Below are 25,828 nucleotides of genomic sequence, written 5' to 3'. Positions count from 1 at the left end.
TCTTTTTAAACTAATAGTATATATATATGCTAATAAATTAATTATGTATCTTCTATTTTTTGTTATTTGATTTTGTTGTAAAATTTGTTGTATGTTATACGATCTCTCTAATTTATCTACGTTGTTACTAAGTTTAATATTATTATTATTTTTATTTTGTAGAAATATATTTAAAAGCATTTTAAATATTTATTTATTATTAAAGTACTAAATTATATTATTATGATATAAAAATATTTATATTTAATATTAAAAAACAACAAAAAACAAAAACAAAGCAGTTATACAAATGAAAAATTATATATATAATAAAATACTATGTTTTTATAGTTTTATGTATTTTTATATGTTATACAAGTATATTATATTTATAACTTACAGATAGTAAGATTCTTATAATATACTATTATTATATTTATTATACATACATTATTTTAATTTTCTATTGTGTGATATTTTAATGTAAAGAATGTAATATGAATTATTTTTTTGGATTATGTTTTTCTATGAAAAATATGAACTCTTTAAAATTTTTTAAAAATGTGTTTTTTTTTTTCAAATTTAAATTAATATATTTTAACTTTTAATATAAATGAAAAGTAATTATATATATTATATGAATTCAATATATTCCGGGAAAATGTTATAATTCTGGCTCTTAACGATGATGTTTGAAGAATATATTTATGTATTTTTAAATATATATGTTATATAAAAAATTTATAATAATTAAAAACAAACATGTAATATCTATTTTACTCATTATGAATTTGATTAACATAATAATATTGTATTAACATCCATTTGTTTATGAAATCAGAAAATTCTGTAATTTATATTATCATTGATATTTGAAAATATGATAACATATATATTTATAGAATATATATTTTTATATACAATGTTAAATTTACTTTATTTTTCATATTATGAAATTATTGTCATATTTTTGTTTAATTTAAGTTAAAACAACAATAAAATAAACATTAATTTTATAAGATATAATATTTAACAAAAAAACAAAAGAAAACATCTTACTGTTTAAAATATAAACACACATTGTTTGCTTTAGATATAATATAATATATTTAAAACATTTTCATAACATATAAATCATTGGTAATCAATAACAATACGATTAATAGGTAATAAGGTTTTTTATTTTAATTTTATTGTATAATAATTATTTAATGTAAAAATTCAATAAACTGTTTTTAAATAAATATTAGAACAGATATTTCAAAAGAATAAAAAGAATTATAAATAATAATATATAAAAATTTGATTTGAGAATTATGTCAGGGTTTTTTAATTAGAAAATTAATAAATATATATTATATATAATAATTGTCTGGTATAATTTTATGTTTTGAAATAATTAATGTTAATAAATATTTATTTCATCCAGAAAATACTATTCAAATAATAATATATCAGGATTAAAAAAATATAATTATAAAATATAATTGATATGCAATTCACAAGTTATATAATTCATATTTTTAAAAATATATTACTTACATAAATGTTTCTTGCATTCATGTTTCCATGAATTTTTTCTTCTTCTATATAACCATATGTATAATATTATAAGTAGAACAGCTAATATAAGTAGTACTAAAGCTGCAATACCATAAGGGGGAAATGCACCTATAGCAGCACCTGTAGCAGGTATGACTATATCTGGACCTGCAACACTTGCACACGCTTCGGTTGCTTTAAGAGCTGTAGTTAATGAACCACCATGAAATATATGAAATAATGAACTGGAGGATACACACTTTTTAATCGCTGCTACATATACAGGAAGGATGGCATCAACGGCAGCTTTTTTTGCAACTGCCAAACCGAACATAGTTAACAATGCACTACCAACTGAGCAAAAACATATACCACGGGTACATCTATGTTTTAAGTGTTTTAAATACTTATCTCTTCCTTTTGTTTTTGCTAATTTCACACCATTAATATCAGTACATCCACATGTTGAAGATTTTTCATCAACATTTGTATTCATTCCCGACTTCAACATATCACTTTCGTTACCAAACACTTCTTCATATGTTTGCAATAATTCTTTTTCTAGCGTTGACATAGGTTCTGCATCATTACCACCTTTATATTTTGTTCCATTTTTTTCTACTACTTCTTGTAATTGTTCATATGGATCATGAGTTTGTTGGTATTTCTTTATTGCGTCTTCGTTCAATTTATCAATTATTTCTTTGAGTTCTGGATCATTATGATAATGTGGATTATGGATTTGGGTTTGTGCTAAGAGTCTTGATTTTATCGTTATTCTGTATGTGTTATTTGGTATGAGCCTTATGTTATAATGGTTATTTTGATAATTTTCCTAGAAAAAAAAAAAACGATTATTAATAAATGCGTACTCAAAATATAATAATTCTTTTATTATGTATATTTATATTATTCTAATAATTATGTATTTTTTTTTTTTACATACATAATGTGGTAATACTAAAACATTTATTAAAAAGTTAAACAATAACATTTTAAGGTAATACATCTTCATTTTTAATTCAAAAAATAATATGTTATATTTCAAATTGTATTAATCTAATTTATAAAAAATGATCTATTTTGTTTTCTAATATATATTTTATATAATATATTGATAAGCGGAAATTTTGTTGTAATTTTATTATATAATAACATTATAGTTTCATCATATGTATAATTTAATTTGTGACTATATTTATTTAATATTTAAAAAAAAATGTAAATATTATATAAAATAAATAATTTTTTTTTTTTTATATTATATTATATTATATTATTTTTATTTTATTTATTTTTTTTTTTAATTTTTCTTAAAATAATTCTCTCATATATATATATTATAAAATTTTAATAAATAACAAAATATTTTCCTTCATATACACATATAAATGTGTATAACAATAGTTGTTATGGGTGTAAACCATATATATATCATAATATCCCTCATGATTTTTATAAAAAAATATCCTAAAATATATTCTAATATAATTATTATTTTTGAAATAATAACAAATTTTCTTGTAATTAATAAAATATAATATTGATCTTAAAATTAACAAAATAAAATAATTTTATATATATTTTATTATATATATTTGTTCTTTTTAGTTTAATTTATTTTTGTTTCTAAGCATTATTATATGATAGAAAATTCTCTCTATTGTATCTATTAATTTATAAATAATAATATATAAATATATATGCATAATTAATAGGATACTTAAAGCAATTATATATTAGCTTATTACAGAATATAATTTAATAAATTAGAAATATATTATTATTACAAAAATACAATATAAAGGATTTTCAAAAGATACCACATAGTGACATACTGTATTTTATATTGCTCTGTATAAATATATATAATATAATTTTAATATATTTATAATTTGTATGTTGTAAAAATTACATATATCCATTGTATTTATATAATAAAAAATATAATATATTATTTGTACAATATATAAAAAACTAATAGTATGATTATATTAGAATAGAAGTTTCCTAAAGTAGTAATTGTTTAAAATAAACTTATAGTAATTGTTACTATTCTATAATAATAATAATAAATTCTTTATAATCCTATATAAATAGAATAAATAAATTATATATATTTACTTATAATATTTTTCAAGTTATTAATATTTATATATTGTTTTAAATTCCTTATCATATTAATTATATGTATTAGAATAGGCAAATAAAAAATATATCATATAAATATGATTATTATAATACAATTCTAGTTATTAAATATATTATTTTTTTACTATTTTATAATAATGCATATTCTAAGATTAGGTTAATTCATTATTTATATATTATAATGTGTTGATATATAAATATATCGTGTTGAAAATATTTTTGTTCTTACTATATAAAAAAAATTATACGTATATATATATATATTACATTTTGTTTAATATATATCCTCTAATAATATAACACATTTGTTTTATTAAAAGAGAAAAAAATAAAAAAAATAAAATAATAAATAATTAACATAATATCTTATATTACACATGATATTGAAATGTAAAATAATAACAAAAGTGTATTATATATATATTATTAAAATAAAATCGTAAAAACGATAAAGATGTATCTTAATAATTAAAATCATATTTATTTATATTAATTCATATTATTTAATATAATAAAATTTTTGATAATATATCAAAATAAGATTAATAATATTATATATTTCATTATATATTATTTTATATAAAGAATTTAAAACATATATGTTAGGAGATGTTCTTAAATAATGTATAATAAATAAATATATATTAATACAGGTTGTTCATTTAAAAGAAAATATATATATATATATATATATATATATATATATATATATATATATTACTCTAGCTTCACTAAAAAATAAATAAACATAAATTTAATAATTTAATAACCACATATGAATAAACAAAAAAACAATTGTAGGAAAAAAAATATATAATGTTATAAAAATTTAATTATCATAATATCCTTGCTTTATATGTATAAAAATCACGAAATATTAAATTGAATTTAATATAATGAAACCATATATTTATTAATTTAATAATTTTGTGTATTGTAGCTTTTTATTCATTTTCTTTTTTCTACGATAACGTAAAATCAAATATATTATCACCATAACCAAAACTATTACCAATATTGCAACGACAGAAGCAATAATAGCAGTCTGGCAACTAGCATATGTAGCGTTTACTTCAGCAACGTTGGTTTTTATCGCTCCTTTCGTAACATTTTCAGTAGCCATTTTTGCAGTTTTTTCAGCAATAGTTTTAGCTCCTGTAACAACTTTAACTACCTCTTTTCCTATAGCAACATCCGTTGTAACGTTTACGTGATTAGACCCTTGAACCAAACTCCATGTTTGAATACTATCGCAAATGGAATTACTAGGGTTAGATAAACCACCAGGGACAAGTATTTTACATGTCCCCTTATATTTCATATTAACAATATTAAAAATGTATGAAGCCTTATCATAATTTGTTGCACTAATAAAAGACCCCAATGTTTCAGGAAATAATTTATCTATATTCAATGCCTTTAATCCTGCAATTACTTCAGCTACACCCTCAGTAGCACCCATAGCAGCACCCTCAGTCAAACCCTTAGTTATAGCATCACCAATAGCGGCATCCATAGCAGCTGTTTTCCACACATTTACAACAGCTGTACCTAACACACCAACACTTGCTGCAACACCTCCTAACCCACACCCACACCTAAGACAAACTTTTTCAATTTTTTCTTCTACTGGTTTATCAATTTTATCTTTTAAAATAATTTGTTTTATGTCCTTTTCACATTGTTCTTTACATTTTTGTCTGTTTTTTATCATACGTTCTTTGTATTCTTCAAAACGTTGTGATGTTTGTCGATCGAAATTTTCCTTTACATATTTCATATCAGGATTATTATCATAAATGGATTTTTCTATGTCACATTCGCTTAACACTCGTGATGTAGTAGTTCTTGTGTGTGGTTTCATGTAGAGTTTATTTTTACTATGTGCCTATAAAGAATTTATTACGCATGTATGTATGTTATAATTAATTGTTGTTTACTATTTTGTATATTTGTAATAAATATTTATATTGTATATTTACATAAATAATAAAACATTCATATATATATATATAATAATCATTTTTTTATTGATATATATTATGATGTTACCAATATATTTAATGGAAGGCAAAATAATAATATTTTAGTGTAGTACAGTTTCATATTTATTGTGATACTTATATTACTTAATGATTAAAATTATAACTAATTAATATATAAAATTTTATTGTGCCTTATTAAAAGAATTACACATATTTAATCGAAAATATTATTATAGTTCCATAATATAATACACAATTATTTTCCCATTATAAATATATATTTTTTTACTGTAACCATATTTTTCCCTTTTATTCCAAAAAAAAATGAAAAACTAATAAATAGGAAGAACAAAAAAATTATATAATATAACCGTTTACATTTTTTATAATTTTGCATTTTAATTTCTAATAAAATTTAATTTTCTATCATACTATAAATTATAATAATATATATTTTTTTTGTTCTTAAATATTTATATAACAAGTTAAACTATAATTACCATCACCTTGTATTTTTTTTTTTTTTTGTAAATTTTATACCATTGTATAGTTAAATAATTCTTAAAGGTGTAAAATATATATGTTAGAACTTATTAGAACATATATGCATGCAATAGATATTCCAATATATAATTTTGTGTCATTACAATTATATAAAACAATTTACAATAAACATTGTGTATCATTATATATTATATGAAAAAGATATTAAATTTATAGTAAAAAATATTTTAATTATTTTTATAATTTTTTTTTTTCTGTTCTAATATTTATTGTATGTTATAAGTTCCTCTCTAATTTATCTAGGTTATTACTAACATTAATATTATTATTATGATTTTATATAACCATTTTTGGATTTTTTTAAAATATTTATTTATTATTAAAATGCTAAATCATATAAATATGAAAATAATATATTTATAATTATTATTATTAGAAAACAAGAACAAAAATAAAAATAAAAATTATATATACTATTAAATACTACATTGTATTTTTTTCTTTAGTGTTTATATTAAACAAATATATTCTATTAACAATTTAGAGATTGTAACATTTTGATATTATATACTAATATATATATTTAAATAATAGTTATAGTATTTTATAATTTATCATACATTAATTGCATTATTACTTGTTCTAAGAAAATAATTGATTACTATATATTTTAATAATTATATTATTATATATATTAAAAAAAAACTAACACGATGTTATAAATATTACGTAAAACAAGGAATAATATTTTTTTATTTAATAGCTAATTAATAACCATTAAAGAAAAAATTCATAATATTTCTAAAAATTAATGTAATTGCTATAATGATAATAATAGTACACATTAGAACGGGAGGAAAAACACAGAGGAAAAAAAGTAGCTAAAATAGAACAACGAAAACATAGAACATTAAATTAATATTATAATATAATGAATCGTTTGATACAAATATATTTTTCTTTATTTTAGAAAAAAATATTCTTTAACGATATTTTCAATTAATAACCGATAGATAGATTTCATAGATTAATAGATACATGGATACTATGAAATTTGAATTTCAATATTATTGACTGATACTTACAAATTATTATATATTATAATATAATATAAATCTGTGTTATTATGTATTCTATTATTTAACAACTGATATAAAGAATTTAACAAATATATGTTATATTCTTAAAAAAATTGATATAATTACATATATATAAGAAGTATTTAAAATAAACTAATAAATATATTATTTATTAAAGTAAAAAGGTCTTAAAAAAAAAATTATTATACGAATGAATAACTAAAACTGTAACTAATAAATATTATGGTAAAAAATAAATTATATATAAAAACGTAATAAATATATTAAAAAATATAATTATCAAAAATAATAATAAAAAACATTTTATATTAAATTAAATGTAATGCATACACAAAACTATCTATCAAGTATACCATAAGGTAATCATATCTATTCTTTTAATAATTTTATATATTGGAGTTTTCTCTTCATTTTTTTTTTTTCTTCGATAACGTAAAATTAAATAAGTGATTAAAAGTATAATAACTATAATTACTACTACAATAAAGCTAATTACCATGGGATTAGAAAAAATAGCTGATGTACTTGTTACCTCACCAGTTTTTTCCGCTGTAAGCACCTTAGTAGTTTCAGTAGTCGTTTTCGCAGCAGCTTCACCAGCCTTTATTACAGCTCTTTTCGCGTTTGCTGATATAGCTGTAATGTTATCAACATTCTCTCCGAACATTGAACCGTAATTGCAAAACAGTTTACCTTGGTAAGCATTAGTAGACACACACATTGTATTATATTCTTGCAGAATTTTATCAACAACAAACGCGGAATTATTAAATGTTTTTCCAGTAATAACTTCTTCAAAAGTTTTACCACTTAAAAAATCTATATCGAATGCACCTTTTATTCCTTTAATGGCTATCTTAATACCTTCAACAATACCGGCTGCAGCACCTTCAGCTATAGCCTCTTTCTCAGCAGCGACAATAGCAGCTTTTACCAACTCATATGCACCATAACCACATAATAAACCCAATTCTGGAACTGCACCACCCAACACACCTCCACACTTCAAACATGTTTTTTCTACTTTGTCCGCTACTGATTTATCGCAAACGCATGTAGGTATATCATTCGTGCCTATGTTTGTTTCTAATGTGGTTAACTCTTGTTTCAATTCCTTTTCAATTTTATCTTTTAAAATAATATTTTTTATATCTCTATCACATTGTTCTTTACATTTTTGTCTGTTTTTGTTCATACGTTCATTGTATTCTTCAAAACGTTGTGATGTTTGTCGATCAAAATCGTGCATTATTTCTTTCATTTCTGGGTCATCATCATAGATGGATGTATATAGTTCACATTAGCATAATGATCTATATGATTTTATTGGTTCTGTGTTTTTCATATTGGCTGTATTGTAATGGTTCATTTGGTTATTTACCTATAAAAAATGGTGATATATATATGTGATATTTATATGTAGATTATTTTATATATATAAATATTATATTATTATAAAAATATTTATTAGATCCATACCTGCGATGATGATAATAACAATATAATTAATGTAAAAGAAAATAATAATATGTTATAGCAGTGGACTTTCATTTTTATTGTTATTCTTATATTATTTTATGATTATACATATAATTAATTTAAAATATAATACCTTATTTTATTTTGTAAATAAATTAATTATGCTTAAACTAAAATTTTTATATAGCCTTATAATATAATACACGATTATTTTCCCTTTATGTAAATATATATTTTTTTACTGGATCCATATTTGCTTTTTTATTTAGAACACAAAAAAAAAAAAAATAATAAAATAATTAATTAAATTTAAAAAAAAAATAATATAATAAAACATTTCAATATTATTTATAATTTTGAATTTGTATTTCTAATGAAATATAATCTTATATCATATCATAAATTGTAATAATAATTGTTTTTCTTTTTTACTTTTTATTTTTATACATGTTAATAACAAGTAAATGTGTAGTTACAAAAAAAAACATGTTTATATTTACTTTTTAAATTATATGAAAATGTGTACAGTAATATTTGTAAAAGATGTAAAATACATATATTAGAACTTATTATAACATATATGCAGGTAATAAATATCCCAACAGAAACCTTGTATCATTACTATTATATAAAAAAATTAAATACAAACATATTATATCATAATATATGATATAAAAAAAAAAATTTAAATAATAGTAAAAAAAATAATTAAATTTGGTTATTTTCATAATTTTTTTTTTTTTTTGTTCTAATATTTGTTGTACGTTTACGTTTCTCTCTAATTTATCTATGTTATTACTAAGATTAATATTATTACTTCTATTTTGTACAAATATATTACAAAGTATTTAAAAAATATATTTATTATTAAAATACAAAATATATGTAAAAATATATATATATATATATATATATTTATTTATTATTGTTAGAAAACAAAAAATTAAATAAAAATATTAAGAAAAAGAGAAATTACACAAACTATTACATACTATAATGCATTTTTTTCTTTAGTGTTTATGTTATTAAAATATATTTTTTTCATAATATATATTAAATCACGTCATATACTATTTTACAATTTATCTTATATTAATTGTATTATTACTTGTTCTAAAATTATAATTCTAAATATGTTATTTTAATAATTATATTATAATAATTGCTATTATAATAAATTACATATTATATTAAACAAGTAACACGATATTATTTATATACTATAAAAATACAAGGAATCGTTTATTTTTGTATTTTATACGTAATTAGAATATTTAAAAAAAAATAATAATGGAATACACATATTACATTATATGTTATATTTACATATAACATAGTAATGCATATTTTATAGTAAATTAGTTTGCAAAACCTTATAAATAATAATAAATATAATTTAAATAATCATCTTATACTTAATAAGCAATAATAAAATCCAATCATATATAAACTTAAGCAAGGAAATTTAAATGAGGTGTAACTTAATTTTCCTTTTTGGTTCTCATGAGAAATATGCAAGGGGGGAATAATACAATTTTTTTTTTTTTTTTACTCCTCAGTAACTTTATCATATTTTTGATTAACATATAAAGAATGAAATTATGACATATAATAATATATATATATATATATATATATTTATATATTTACATATTGTACAATATAAAAATAATTAATTTATAAACAATCTATAATATAATATTTTGACACAAATGTGTATGTATTTCTTATTTTATTTCAAAAAAATTATTAATATTAAATAATATAAATTTTTCAAAATATATATTTCATATTTATACTACTGTTTTTTTAAATAAAAATATATTTACTTAAAATGTTATTAGTATTCAAAAAAAATGACAATCATAAATAAAATATACACATGTTCATATAATAGATCTAATAAATGTTAATTATTATTTTATATTTCATTAATTAAAATAAAAAAAAAACAATTAAGTTCTACTATATAACAATGCTTATTTTATATTATTTATTTATTATTTGTTCTTTGGTTTACTATAAAAATATATTCTCCATACCATTTATATTAATCATAAATAATATGGATAATAATTATCTATTCATTGTAAATTTTACACTTTAAAAATTAAAAATATTACTTTAATTATATATGTATATATATTATACGTAGATATAAATATATGTATATATATAATTATAAAACAAGCAAAAAAAAAAATATTTCAACGGAATCATATATAAAACTTATAATATATTAAAATTTACAACAAACTTAGAACAACTTAATTTCCATTTTCCTATTTTTTTTTTTTCTTTGCTGTTAATTTGTTTTTTTTTAATAAAATTAAATAATTCCATATTCTAACAAAAATATATATATATATATATTTATGTATCACTTTTATTTTCTGTTTTATCTTTACCCATCAATTTCCCTCTTGATGGCCACAACCACACAAGAAGACAAATAACAATTATAATGCTTAATAATATTATTCCTACAAAACTACTGAATGCTATAAATGAAGGAACAGCTGAAAAATAAATTGAAAAATTCATAACAGAAAATGTTCCGAATTGCAAAATACCTGCTAAAATCAATTGCCCTAGTACAGCACCTGACAATGTACCTAAATATATTCCTAGACCCTTCCAAAAATTAGACCCTTTAAATATTATGCTATATAATGAATTTTTAATTTTTGCCATAGTACCAACTGAATTAATTGTTTCTATCTGTTTAAATATTTCTTTGTTTTCATTTTTCATTAAATCCTTGACAAAATTTTCTTTTATTTTTTGAACCATTTGATCGTCATTTATTTCGTTTTGATTTAATATTACATTCGAATTTATATCTTTACATATTATATTTTTTTCTTCCATCTGTGTATTACTTGAAATATTCTCAACTCCTTTATCATTTTTATTTTTATTTCGTATTCTTTCATTCGTCATATTTCGTTGTTTATTTATTTCTTCATTATTTAAATTTTTTAACACATTATTATTATTATTATTGTTGTTGTTTTTTTTTTTTTTTTTATTTATTGATTTAATACTCATAGGCTTTTGTCTTTCTTTTTTTCTTCCCTCTTCAGTATTTTTGTCTTTTAATAAAACACCAGATTTGTCTTTTTTCTCAAACGGTTCTTCAACCATATGTTGTAATAAGCATCTCTTACTTGAAAAAAAGTAAAAATGATATTTACAACAATTTATATGTTTCTTCCATTTTATATCACTATTCTATAATGAAAAAAGGTACACAGATAATATATTTTTTATCATTATTATAAAATTTTTAAGAAAAAAAAAAATAAAACAAATATATATATATATATATATATATATATATATATATATATATATATATATATACATTTATTTGTATGTATTTATGTATAATAACTATATTTTATATATATTTTTTTCTTTTTTCTTTTTTTTTTTTTTTTTACTTTATAAATGATTAAATATAAGCATATTACAATTCCAACATCTAATATTATTACATGAAAAAAATTCATAATAAATTATTTTTTATTATTTTAATAACACTTCATTTAAAATAAATTAATAGAACAAAAATAAAATGATTATGTAATCCATTAGATTTATCATTATATCCGTTACATAATTATAAATAAAAAATAAAATAATTAATAATTTATTCTTTTACAAAAACATAATACTATATATTTAACATACTTTTTTTTTTTTTTTTTTTTTTTTTTTTTTTTTTTTTTCTTTATATATTTCATTTTATTAAACTTTTTAACTTTAATCATATAATAAAAAATATGTAGCTATTTTTTTTAGGATCAAGTAATATTTTTTATTTTTTTATTATTATTTTTCTTTATCTTTTTCTTTTTTTTTTAATTAAAATTATTTTACAAAAACTAAAAAAAAATCCCAATAATTCTTACATATATAATAAAATTTTATGTTATATATATATATATATATATATAAAGATATATTAGTACATGGTATTATATATTTTTGATGAATTATTCTTTTTACCTTTTTTTATTATAAAAAAATAATTATTATATATAACTATAAATATATATATATATATATATATATATATATATATATGTATATATATAATATATGTAGTATCATATATAAGTTCTTTAAGTATCTATCTCTAAGTGGCTTATTAAATTATTCATATAAATAAAATATATATATATATATTAGCTTTTATAAATTTATAAAGGCAAAAAAAAAAAAAAAAAAAAATATGGCATATATAATAAAAGATATATAATGTATTTTGTAATATAGAAAATAAACAGTCTAAAAAAAAAAAAAATAAAATATTTATAATAATACAATAATTAAAAAATTCATTTATTATAAAATATATTATTACATTAAAGTTAAGATTTTCTAATATTAAAAATAATGATGTAGATTTTATAATATATATAAATATATATTTATTTGTTTGTTTATTTATTTTAAAATAGTGATATAATATAAATATATTATAATTTTATATCATACAAACAATAAAAATAATTGTACAAGTCTAAAAAAAATTAAATCCTTTATCCATTTATATAATAATACAATTCAATATAACGCACTCTTATTTTATAAAGAAAACATATATATTTGTATATTTTTTCTTAACATATTTATATTTTATAAAATGATCACATTCATTTATCATTTTATATTAATTTAAAGGTATTAATTTATAATATACATAATGAACTACTTTCTGTCACTTTTTAATGTATCCTTATTTTTTCTCTTAATATTTAAATATTCATACAAGGTAATAAATAAATAAATAAATAAATAAATAAATAAATATTGATATATTAGTATTAATATATATTTTTTTCTTTCTCTCTCAGAATATAGTAAAAAAAGATCTACAAGATAAATTTAACAAATCCATAATAACAATAAATATAGCAAGTCGAATACTAACAGAAAATAATAAAAAATGGTATAAGAAATATATTTATACATCAATATTTAGTGGAAATAAAAATCCACAAAAAAGAGAAAGAAAAAATGAAGAGGAAAATCAAAAAGACAATACAAAAGTGGATAATGATAATAATATGGGAAATGAGATGGAAAATCATATAGATGATTCTATAGACGACCCTATGGATGATCTTATGAATGATAAATGGGAACATCATAATTCATTGGAAGATAGAATAAAAGAATACTATACATTAACAGACCCATCAGATGGCGAAGAAAATAATTCATTTTTTAAAAAACTTAAATTAATTATGAATATATTAGATGAAGTGCATTCTGATTTATTAATAAATAATAGTGTTACAGATGGAAGTATTTTTTCTCCCGAACTTGTACCTATAAGTGTTTTATCAACCATGACATTAGCCTGTCCACCTATAGGAACTGTCACTCTTCCTTATATTACTAACAGAATAAATTTTTTGAATAGATATGAAGGACAAAATATACACACAGAACATGATTTAAAAATATTTAAATGAAATATATATATATATATATATATATATATATATATATATATGTGTGTGTGTATATATATGTATACTTTTTTGTGTGAATTTTTAACATATATATATTTATTTATTTATTCATTTGTTTAGCTTATATATTCCTACGATTAATATCATATAAATTAATGATATAATGTAGTATCATTAATCCAATTAAAAAAAATTATTTTTTTTTTTTTATTTTTATTTTACATGATCATAAAATATTACTTTCTCAAATATCATAGATTCTACTAAGGTTATTTTTATTGGGGCTCATGTTATATAGATATAAAATATTTACTATTAATTAATATTGTATCTATTTCGTTATTTTTTTTTTATAGGGATTACATATATTATAATTAATTATAATATGTGCATATCACTAAATATATTATATATATATAATATTTTATTAATATAATATTTGTTTAAAAAATTTATAATTGTATAATTAATTTTTCGACATAACACTTTTACAGTCATATATCAATAAAAAAAAATTACATGAAATAATAAAATTTGTTCTATCCTATAAATAAAAATAATATATATGTATATATGTGTAATTGTCATTTAAATAAATAAAAGTAAGAAAGAAAGAAAGAAATTATTTTATATATTTATTATATTATATAATTATATTTAGGTACAATTCATAGAATTAACCTAAACGTTACAACGTAATAATTTATCTACACGCATAATAAAGGATAAATAAATAAATAAATAAATAAATAAATATATATATATATATATATATATATATATATATATATATATATATATATATATTATTTATTCAATAACATAATATTATATCCCAACATATATTTATACAATTTAATAAATAAATCAGCAAATGTTATATTTTATATGATTTTATGCAAATTTTATATTTTTTTTGTTTTTAATTTATAGCTCGTTATATATCTTATTAGGACATGTACGTTTAATGTATTTTGGATCTTTGTTATGACTAATATAATAAAAAGTTCATTTTTTTGTTAATTATATATTTACATGTAATACATAATTATATATATGTGTATTATTATTTATATTATTATACATGCTATATATCTTTTACTATGTATATAGATACTAACCCAAATAATAATATAATATATATATATATATATATTTATGTGTCATAACATTTTTATATATATAATAAAAAATAAAATAAAATAATAAAAAAATAAAAGAAATATGTACTATATAATATTATATTATATAGCATTGATCTATGAATTTATTCTTATATAACAATATTGTAAGTATAATTATACAGCATAATTACATGTTATAATAATAATAATATATATTATTCAAGTAATAGTACTAATAATAAACATACGTAATATAATTTTTATTTTTATTTTTTCCCTCTTTCCTTTTTTTAATTTAACACAATAGCTTATATTACTATAAAGATATATGTTTTCTCTTTTATTTTATATTTCTTGTATAAATTAACAATAAAAAAAAAAATAAAATAAATATATAAATAATTAAATAAATAAATAAATAAATATATATATATATATATATATATATATATATAATAGTTGTGTTTTATTATAATATAACAACATAGTTGTTATTTTTAATATTATCTATGAATATTTTTTATAATTTATAGTAAAACGAAAAATAATAAGAATAACGCATGCACATATAATATAGAAATATACTTATGTATAATAGTTGTATAATAGGATAATAAATAACATATAATAATACAAATATATATATATATATATATATTTATAATTATTTGTTATTATTTTTATTTATTTTTTTTTTAATTATTATTTTTTTTTTTATTTATTTTTTTTTTAATTATTATTTTTTTTTTTATTTTTTTTTTTTAATTATTATTTTTTTTTTTATTTTTTTTTTTTAATTATTATTATTTTTTTTTTTTTTTTCTTTAGAATCCAGCACTTTTTCATATATCACATACATGTAATAATATAGCATTACATGAAATTTATTATTTATAAAATTATAATTATTATTATTTTAATTTATATAATATACAAATATTTAAAAAAAAAAATCAATGATAAAAAGTATTTTTTTTATAATATTATTACATAATATACATAATTCAAAAGAATAGATAATATAAATAATTCACATCTATATATTAGAATACACTATAAAGAAATAATAATAATAAAATATGTTTCATTATATTTATAAAATATATATTTTTACCATAATACTATGTGCATCTAATCTATTTAATAACGTAATATATAATAATATTTTATATGTTTTATTCAAATATTTATTTATATATAAAATATACATATATATATAAGTGTGTGTGTATTTATTTATAGAATGTAGTAGAAATTGGAACATACAAATTATCATACCATAATGGAGGGATACAATTCAGAATGTTAGCACAAAAAAACACAAATAAAAAACCATTCGGAAATACCTTAACGAATATATTGTGTAAGGACAAAAAAAAAAAAAATCTTGATCCTCAAATTTCATCTCTAGTCAGTTTAGTAGATAATATGGATATAACTCAAGAAAAAAAAGATAAAATCAAAAATCTCTCATTAAAATATATAAATAGTAGAGATGTAAAAGAAAAAAATGAATCAATTAATGAACTTCAAAAATATAGTAATAACGAAGAATGTAAAGAACAAATGGATAGTTATTTAATGCATCTTCGTATGCAAAATGATATAAAATGTTTAAAAAGAAAAAATTTGTGGAATAATATTGGGATTAATTCTATTACCTTATCCTTAATCATTATAATGATAATGATAGCATGTATGTTTGCTATTTATAGTACTGCTCAATATATATATGTTCCTGCATCTTTTCTTTTAATTTTTATTATCTATATAGTTGCTCGTTATTTTCCTGACATGAAAATAGGTTTTAAAAAATTAAAAACAAAATTGAACACATTTTTTCAAAACAAAAAGCAAATAACAAAATAAATATTTTGTTATTTATTTAATCTAATATTATGATATATAATGTAATTAATTTTTATACGTTTTTTTATTTATTTTCATTTATTATAAATATTATAAATTACTTATTCACCCATTTGTTATTTTTTTTTCTTAAGTTTATAATATAACTAGCCAATGTATCACATAATTTTTTTTTTTTTTCTAAATAATAAAACAGCTAGATGGCTAGCCAAAATAAATAATTATAAATAAATAAATAAATAAATATATATATATATATATATATATATCTGTGAAAATACTTAAATTGTTATAAAAATGAAAAAAAAAAAATTATGATAAAAAAATAAATTGTTCACTTTTAAGTTTATATAAAAAAAAAACTTTTGTAAATATAAATTTAAAAGTAAAACATTTATATATATATATATGTGTGGGTGGTGGTGGGTGGGTGCTTCTATTATTATATTATGAAAAAATGTTATTTCTAATATTATTTAAAAAAATAACATATTCATTTATATGTACATTTTTCCTTTAATAAAATTTAATTTTTTTATTAATCCTTTATATATATATATATATATATATAATCCCTTATATGTGTGTGTACATATAATATATCCTCAATTAACCTTCTGTAATATCATTTTACCCAATGATTGTAATCCTTTAGCTCTTTTAAGCATCAAATTTGTATCTCCTTCTGCATTTTGTAATACTTTTTGTGCTGATCTTCTTACCGTTGTTTCAACATCACACAAAATAATTTTTAGAATATTCCTTAATATTTCTTCTAGTATTTCATTTTTTTCTTCCTCTAATAAATTTAATATATGTTCATAGTATAAATTATCTATGGCTCTATGTATATTATCTATACTATAGTCTATATTATTTATTATATCATCCAATACATAATTAGATGAGGATACATATTGTGCCTGCTTTATAAAAGGATTATTTTGTTCTTTAAAAGGATAATAATTTGTTATTATAGATATAAAACGACTTTTACATTGTCTCAAAACAATTGAATTTCTAATCATTCTCTCATTAGCTTCTTTTAAATATATATCTTTTTTATTTATACCAGAATTTGCTTTTTCTTCTAAAAAAATATTAGAAACATTCTCATATGTCCATCCTATAGACTCTAATATAAAACTAGAAAATGAAGACTTTAATAACATGCTAATTTCATTTTCCATTAACTTCTCCCATTCATCTTCATTATCTATATATAAATCTAATCTATCTTTTAATAATTCAGCTACTTCCTCTTCTCTTATATTTTGCCCTTCCATCATTTCTTTCATAATCATACCAACATAATAAAATATATCTTCAATAAAAATACTTTTCCCAAAAAATAATTTAACAAAAATAGGTACTTTGGTATTTTCAATATATTCATACATCATATCAGAGGTAAATATTAAATTAAAAAATATAAAAGGAACAATAATTATCATTTTATCTGATTCATCAAAATCACCGGAATCATATAATTTTATTCTATTCTAATAACTCAATATTTGATATGCCTCACTTGTATTCTCAAATTTATTATGCAACACTAAATTTTTACTTTATTAATTTTTGGATAATGCTATAAGGATAAATTATAAAACGTTCTTTTAATTTCATTTATATAGGAATTTTTTTTTACATATAACATTTCATAACTTTTTTTCATAATTTTTTTTTGTATTATCATGTAATTTTTATCATCCAAAATATCTTCTTCTGATCTACTATATCTTATTATTATTATAAGAAAGATATTATTCAAAGAATAATTATTTCTCTATAATATAAATTTAATATAATTAAATATATTATTTCAATTCACAATTATGTTCCTTAAAAAATATATCATATTATATATTAAATTGTATATATATATTTATTCAATAAACCATTTTTTATTATAATTTTATTTCTTTTTTATTATAAATACCACCAATACAATCAAAAAAAAAATATAACATATTACGAATACATAAAATTACAAGTAGCATAAAAAAGGGATACAATATATAAAACATAACAAAAACGATATAGTACAAAAATTCACGAAATAAATTAAAGAAAAAGAAAATGAAAAAAGTTATAAAATGTTTTTATTTCAGTATAATAATACTCCTTTTTTCCACTTGTAATTTTTATTGTTGTTTTTTTTTTTTTGTGATTTTTTAACTTTAATTTATCTATATATATTACTTTTTATATATTTTTTAATATTTTCCTTGGTAAATATTAATGCTTAACTATTCTATGCTATTAATATAAAATTTTTCATTATTACATTAATAAAAAATATATTATATATGTATATTTGTATAATTCTTTTCCATTAGAATAAAAAACAAAAAAAAATTATTTTATTAAATTATCTACAACATGTACTACATATATATTTGTTTTAGGATAGATACATCATATGTATATATTTATATAATGATAGTATCTATCCTTTTATATTTTAATAACATAAATTATTTTTTTATAATACGTGTGTGATACAAATTTTTTTTTTTTTTTAGTATATTTTAGTCATACGTATTCTTTGAAAAAATATATTATATATCAATTATTACACATGTATTCTAATATTTTTTTTTTTTGAATATCATAAAAAAGAAAAATGAACAAAAATTAATTCTTAATATTAGTACTATCACAAATAATACTTATATTGATACTACTATTAATACTAATGGTATTTTATTAGATATTTATATATTAATCTAAATAATATATATGTATATTTTATTGTTTTTCATAACTATGGAAAGATATATATTCATATATATAACATGCATATAATAAACATTCAAGCCTAAAAACAAAAAAGAAAATTATATAAAATTAATAATATTTATATATTAAAATGGCAAAACCTTACAAAAGAGGCACATATATAATATATTTCAAATGTTGTGGATAAATGGAAAAGTAAAAATGTAAGTGGATAAATACATATTTATATGAGTAGACGTAGAGATCATAAATTTATATTCTATAAAAATTGTTTTTATTTTTTTCAAATAACGCCACAAATAATATACATATATATATTACTATATTTTGTTATACTACAAGAAAATGGCGAGAAGTAGTGCTGTTGGTACCCAAAAAACAGTGATGCAAATCGCAGAACAGTTTCAACAGGAGGAGAAGCAAAAAGCGAATGGTATTTAGTGGTTTGACGGCTCAAGCTCACAAATGTCAGTACAACAAAGGGGGTCAAGGAAATGACCTATAAGTTAATATTTGCATCATTGACAAAGAAAAACATACGAATGATAAACGTGAATATGGTAAGGGTGATGATAAATATCATCGTCCATGTACTGGAAAAGGTACAGGTCAATAAAAAAGATTTGAAATAGGAACGCCATGGGAAACGAAGAAGGATGATATAAATCAAAACCACCAAAATGTCCTATTACCTCCTCGCCGTCGTCATATGTGTACATCAAACTTGGAGAATTTAAATGTAGATAGCGAGGGACTTAGCGGTAATCATGTGAGTGACTCATTATTAGGTGATGTGGTGTTGACAGCAAAACGTGAAGGATAATACATAAAAAAATAATCTTAGTAATGATGTTTCAGGAATATGTACTGTTATAAAATATAGTTTTACAGATCTTCGCGATATAATTAAAGGAACAGATTTGTGGGATCAAAACAATGATGCAAAACGATTACAAGAAAATTTTAAAATAATATATGGTAAAATTAAAGGTACACTTGGTGCCAAATATGCCCGTGATGATCCCCCATATACAAATTTACGTCAAAACTGGTGGGAAGCAATGAAATGTCGCATACCAGAATTACGTTCAGTACCAGATAAACAAGGTTACTTACGACATAAATTGGAATGTTCCTGAAAATATTAATAGTACTACTAATATTATGGGAAATCCAAAATATGTTTGAAATAATATATATACCGGAATTGACTTAATTAACAATTCACTAAGTACTAACCATAATGTTGATATTTATGATGAAGTCCTGAAACGAAAAGAAATGAATTATTTGGTACAAATCATACAAAAAATACGACTTTTAATAGTTTTTCCAAACAATCACATAGTGATCCTATAATGAACCAACTAAATCTATTTCATAAATGGCTAGATAGACATAGATATATATGTGAAAAGTGGAAACATAAAGAAGATATGTTAAATAAATTGAATGAAGAATAGACTATGGAACATAAGAAACATATATTTGATATACCTCCATCAACTCTTGATGATATTCATAAAATTAATGATGAAACATATAATATGATAAGTACAAACAATATATATTATCAAGATGATAATAACAGAATCCCTCTTGATAATTTTGGATCAACAAATATCTCATATAATGATATTACAACAATAACACTTTTCAAACAAAAAATTTACTCACAAATATATCTATAGATATACATTTTGACCAAAATAATAATGTGGAAAACACTAATGTAATAGATGATAATCATTTTCAAAATTTTTACAATTCTTGATGATATAAAAAATAATATTCATGAAAAGTATGAGGAAAATGATAATATATTAATTGATGATTAATACAACTATATTAATCCAAAAAGGAATATGTCTAGATAATATATTAATAATAAATTAAGAAGAGTAACAAATTCCCATATCTAATATATAAATATATATATATAACATATTTTATATTTATTTATTTTCTTTTTTTTCAATTTTTTTATTCTTTAATAGAAGTGTGATTTTTATTTTATTATTATTTTTTTTTAATCATTCCCTTCTATATATTTTTATAATGTTAAAATATATACTTACGTTATATAAAAACAAAATATTTTAAATATTTCTTAATTATTTTGTATTATGAAATATTTACATAAAACATAATATATACAACAAAAAAATGTATATTATAATTAAAAAATATTTTTAATATAATTACATTATTATAATAATAAAATGAATACAATAATTTTAAGGTTTTTGTTTTATTATTTTTATTCTTAATATTAATTTTTACTATCATTGGCATATATTTATTTATCATATATTTATATACAGTACTATATTATAGACTTTAAGAACCAAATTGTAATTATACAATATTACTCATATATATATATCCTTATATTTTCCATTTCAATATCATATGTTTAATGTAATTTTCTTTTTACTTGTCAAAAAAAATAATAAATAAATAATATTTATTACCTATTGAAAAACAAAAATATAATATATGTATAATCATTATTTACTAAAGACCAAAAATATTTGAACAGGGAAATTATTAATATTTAGATAATATATCCTAATATAATATTAAGGAGTGTAAATAGTATTTTTTAATAGGTATTATTCTAACATAGCAACAGTAAATTTTTTAATAATTATAATATATTACACTAATATATAATAAATACATAATCATTATTTTAAAGTTAATTTTTATCGTATGTTCTTATAATAATTCATTAATATTACACATAATATGAAACATATATATATATATTAAATTTAAAAAGGTATTTTGCTTTTACATATTTTGCTAAGTGGATTATTTTATTGATATATCTCATATTATTATACTTTGAAAAATGAAAATTTCTTTTTTTATATATAAAAAAAAAAAAAAAAAAATTATATGTACATTATGCAATCATTTAAAATTATAATTGTATATAATTTATATTTTAATTAATTCATATAATAAATAAAAATTTATATGTAATAAATTAATGTTCTACTAATTTTATTATAAACATAATAAATAGATAAAATAAAATAAAATAAATTTTTTTTTTAATGGAAAAATAGGCACACACACATATATACATATATATTTACATGTTAGCTAAATATATATTATTAAGTCAATCAACGAATATCAATGAAGTTACTTAATTATCTTTTGTTCACATGATAATTTGTGCAATCCTTAACTTAATAAATGTCCTCAAATGTATATAATTGTTCTTATCCTTTTCATTTTTTAAATCACTTTTTGTAGAATTCTTCTTCCTTTTATAATTTTTATAATGTCCATGATTACATATTGCTTTCCATAAAATATCCTCACCTTGTATTATTGTTTCTCATATATTTTGATTATTTTTAATATTATTTGAATCAGTATTCGACTTTATATTTGTTCTCTCCTTATTATATTATATTATATTATATTACTATTATTATTATTACCTTATAAAAATATTTTTAAAATGTTATTTTTTTATTTTTTTTTTTTTTTTGAAATATGTAAAATATTGATAACTTATAAGATAATCACAGGAAATATATAACTAACATATTATAATATTATAATAAAAAAATTATATTTCCAAATGCTTAAAATTAAATAAATATATACATTTTCATATATATTTTTTAACCTTATTATATTTATATTGGTTAAAAATATATGATTTTTTTTTGTATTCAATAAAAAGAATTTTATTTACACTTTTTCAATATACTTTTATTAGATTCTATTGAATAAAATAAAAACATAAAAATATGTGGTGGTATATATTCTATCACACATATTTCCATGAAAATATTTATTTTCTTAAATATATATATAAGAAATAAAATATTTTTTCTTAAGTAATTAAAAAAAAAAAACCTCAATCAAAAAAGATCAAATATTTCTAATCATATTATATTAGAACAATTAAATTATCAATAATTCAATATTCCAATATATATTAGCAATATTTAATATTATTATATAAAAGCTAATGTTTTGGGAATCCGTTTATGGCACAAATGAAATTTTCATATTGTACTATTAAAAATATATTTATTGTAGTAATGTGGTGTATAAGATTATATATGTACCTCACTTCCTTTATGTTCTTTAAAAGAACATATATAGAAAGATCATTGGTGCCCCCTCCTTTCTCGTTCCCTAGGAGAACTTATGGAGAGAGAATTTTATGTACTCCCCTCCTTAACATTTCTTAAAGAAACACATAAAGAGGGATATTTAAAGTACAATTCCCTCTTTATTGCTCCTTAAAGAAACATATAAAGAGGGGGATATTTATAAAGCACCTCCTCCTCTTCACGTTCTTAGAACAGATAAAGAGGTATCACAAGTACTTACCTCCTTTATGCTCCATAAAAGAACATACAAAGGAGGATTTTATTACCTCTCCCTCTTCAAGTTCCTTAGAAGAACATTTAAAGAGGGATATATTTAAAGCACCTCCTCCCCTTTATGTTCCTTAGAACATATAAAGAGGGATCATAAGTACTTACCTCCTTTATGTTCCTTAAAAGAACATACAAAGGAGGATTTTATTACCTCTCCCTCTTTATTGCTCCTTAGAAGAACATATAAAAAGGGATATTTATAAAGCACCTCCTCCTCTTCACGTTCTTAGAACAGATAAAGAGGTATCACAAGTACTTACCTCCTTTATGCTCCATAAAAGAACATACAAAGGAGGATTTTATTACCTCTCCCTCTTCAAGTTCCTTAGAAGAACATTTAAAGAGGGATATATTTAAAGCACCTCCTCCCCTTTATGTTCCTTAGAACATATAAAGAGGGATCATAAGTACTTACCTCCTTTATGTTCCTTAAAAGAACATACAAAGGAGGATTTTATTACCTCTCCCTCTTTATTGCTCCTTAAAGAAACATATAAAGAGGGATATTTATAAAGCACCTCCTCCTCTTCACGTTCTTAGAACAGATAAAGAGGTATCACAAGTACTTACCTCCTTTATGCTCCATAAAAGAACATACAAAGGAGGATTTTATTACCTCTCCCTCTTTATTGCTCCTTAGAAGAACATATAAAAAGGGATATTTATAAAGCACCTCCTCCTCTTCACGTTCTTAGAACAGATAAAGAGGTATCACAAGTACTTACCTCCTTTATGCTCCATAAAAGAACATACAAAGGAGGATTTTATTACCTCTCCCTCTTCAAGTTCCTTAGAAGAACATTTAAAGAGGGATATATTTAAAGCACCTCCTCCCCTTTATGTTCCTTAGAACATATAAAGAGGGATCATAAGTACTTACCTCCTTTATGTTCCTTAAAAGAACATACAAAGGAGGATTTTATTACCTCTCCCTCTTTATTGCTCCTTAAAGAAACATATAAAGAGGGATATTTATAAAGCACCTCCTCCTCTTCACGTTCTTAGAACAGATAAAGAGGTATCACAAGTACTTACCTCCTTTATGCTCCATAAAAGAACATACAAAGGAGGATTTTATTACCTCTCCCTCTTTATTGCTCCTTAGAAGAACATATAAAAAGGGATATTTATAAAGCACCTCCTCCTCTTCACGTTCTTAGAACAGATAAAGAGGTATCACAAGTACTTACCTCCTTTATGCTCCATAAAAGAACATACAAAGGAGGATTTTATTACCTCTCCCTCTTCAAGTTCCTTAGAAGAACATTTAAAGAGGGATATATTTAAAGGACCTCCTCCCCTTTATGTTCCTTAGAACATATAAAGAGGGATCATAAGTACTTACCTCCTTTATGTTCCTTAAAAGAACATACAAAGGAGGATTTTATTACCTCTCCCTCTTTATTGCTCCTTAAAGAAACATATAAAGAGGGATATTTATAA

The 25,828-nt window shown here is 19.3% G+C and overlaps 6 protein-coding genes and 2 pseudogenes across 6 annotated transcripts, besides 2 other annotated features; 3 read left to right on the top strand and 5 right to left on the bottom strand.

Moving 5' to 3' along the window:
• Nucleotides 1-1,513: 1,513 nt before the first annotated feature.
• Nucleotides 1,514-2,536, bottom strand: PF3D7_0631900 (stevor; the record flags this gene model as incomplete). The annotated part of the gene is made up of 2 exons (XM_961206.2): nt 1,514-2,356; nt 2,468-2,536. 2 exons carry the CDS (start codon nt 2,534-2,536, stop codon nt 1,514-1,516), a joined length of 912 nt encoding a protein of 303 aa, XP_966299.2.
• Nucleotides 2,537-4,585: 2,049 nt separating this feature from the next.
• Nucleotides 4,586-5,778, bottom strand: PF3D7_0631800 (rifin; the record flags this gene model as incomplete). The annotated part of the gene is made up of 2 exons (XM_024473123.1): nt 4,586-5,560; nt 5,725-5,778. 2 exons carry the CDS (start codon nt 5,776-5,778, stop codon nt 4,586-4,588), a joined length of 1,029 nt encoding a protein of 342 aa, XP_024328932.1.
• Nucleotides 5,779-7,630: 1,852 nt separating this feature from the next.
• PF3D7_0631700 lies at nt 7,631-8,812 on the bottom strand (annotated as a pseudogene).
• Nucleotides 7,631-8,812: a sequence feature (rifin, pseudogene).
• Nucleotides 8,813-11,113: 2,301 nt separating this feature from the next.
• Nucleotides 11,114-12,255, bottom strand: PF3D7_0631600 (exported protein family 4; the record flags this gene model as incomplete). Its single annotated transcript, XM_961204.1, has 2 exons — nt 11,114-11,974; nt 12,187-12,255. 2 exons carry the CDS (start codon nt 12,253-12,255, stop codon nt 11,114-11,116), a joined length of 930 nt encoding a protein of 309 aa, XP_966297.1.
• A 1,199-nt stretch (nt 12,256-13,454) lies between these two features.
• PF3D7_0631500 (exported protein family 3) lies at nt 13,455-14,229 on the top strand (the record flags this gene model as incomplete). Its single annotated transcript, XM_961203.1, has 2 exons — nt 13,455-13,523; nt 13,606-14,229. The coding sequence occupies 2 exons, from the start codon at nt 13,455-13,457 to the stop codon at nt 14,227-14,229; spliced, it is 693 nt and encodes a 230-aa protein (XP_966296.1).
• A 2,203-nt stretch (nt 14,230-16,432) lies between these two features.
• On the top strand, nt 16,433-17,222 carry PF3D7_0631400 (Pfmc-2TM Maurer's cleft two transmembrane protein; the record flags this gene model as incomplete). Its single annotated transcript, XM_961202.2, has 2 exons — nt 16,433-16,501; nt 16,596-17,222. The coding sequence occupies 2 exons, from the start codon at nt 16,433-16,435 to the stop codon at nt 17,220-17,222; spliced, it is 696 nt and encodes a 231-aa protein (XP_966295.2).
• A 605-nt stretch (nt 17,223-17,827) lies between these two features.
• Nucleotides 17,828-18,676, bottom strand: PF3D7_0631300 (exported protein family 1; the record flags this gene model as incomplete). The annotated part of the gene is made up of 1 exon (XM_961201.1): nt 17,828-18,676. The coding sequence occupies one exon, from the start codon at nt 18,674-18,676 to the stop codon at nt 17,828-17,830; it is 849 nt and encodes a 282-aa protein (XP_966294.1).
• A 1,636-nt stretch (nt 18,677-20,312) lies between these two features.
• On the top strand, nt 20,313-21,741 carry PF3D7_0631200 (annotated as a pseudogene).
• Nucleotides 20,313-21,741: a sequence feature (erythrocyte membrane protein 1 (PfEMP1), pseudogene).
• Nucleotides 21,742-25,828: the final 4,087 nt, after the last annotated feature.

Source organism: Plasmodium falciparum, assembly GCF_000002765.6.
Source record: "Plasmodium falciparum 3D7 genome assembly, chromosome: 6".
NCBI lineage: Eukaryota > Apicomplexa > Aconoidasida > Haemosporida > Plasmodiidae > Plasmodium > Plasmodium falciparum.
The sequence above is the reverse complement of the archived record's forward strand: the minus strand, read 5'-3'. Positions and strand labels throughout refer to the sequence as shown.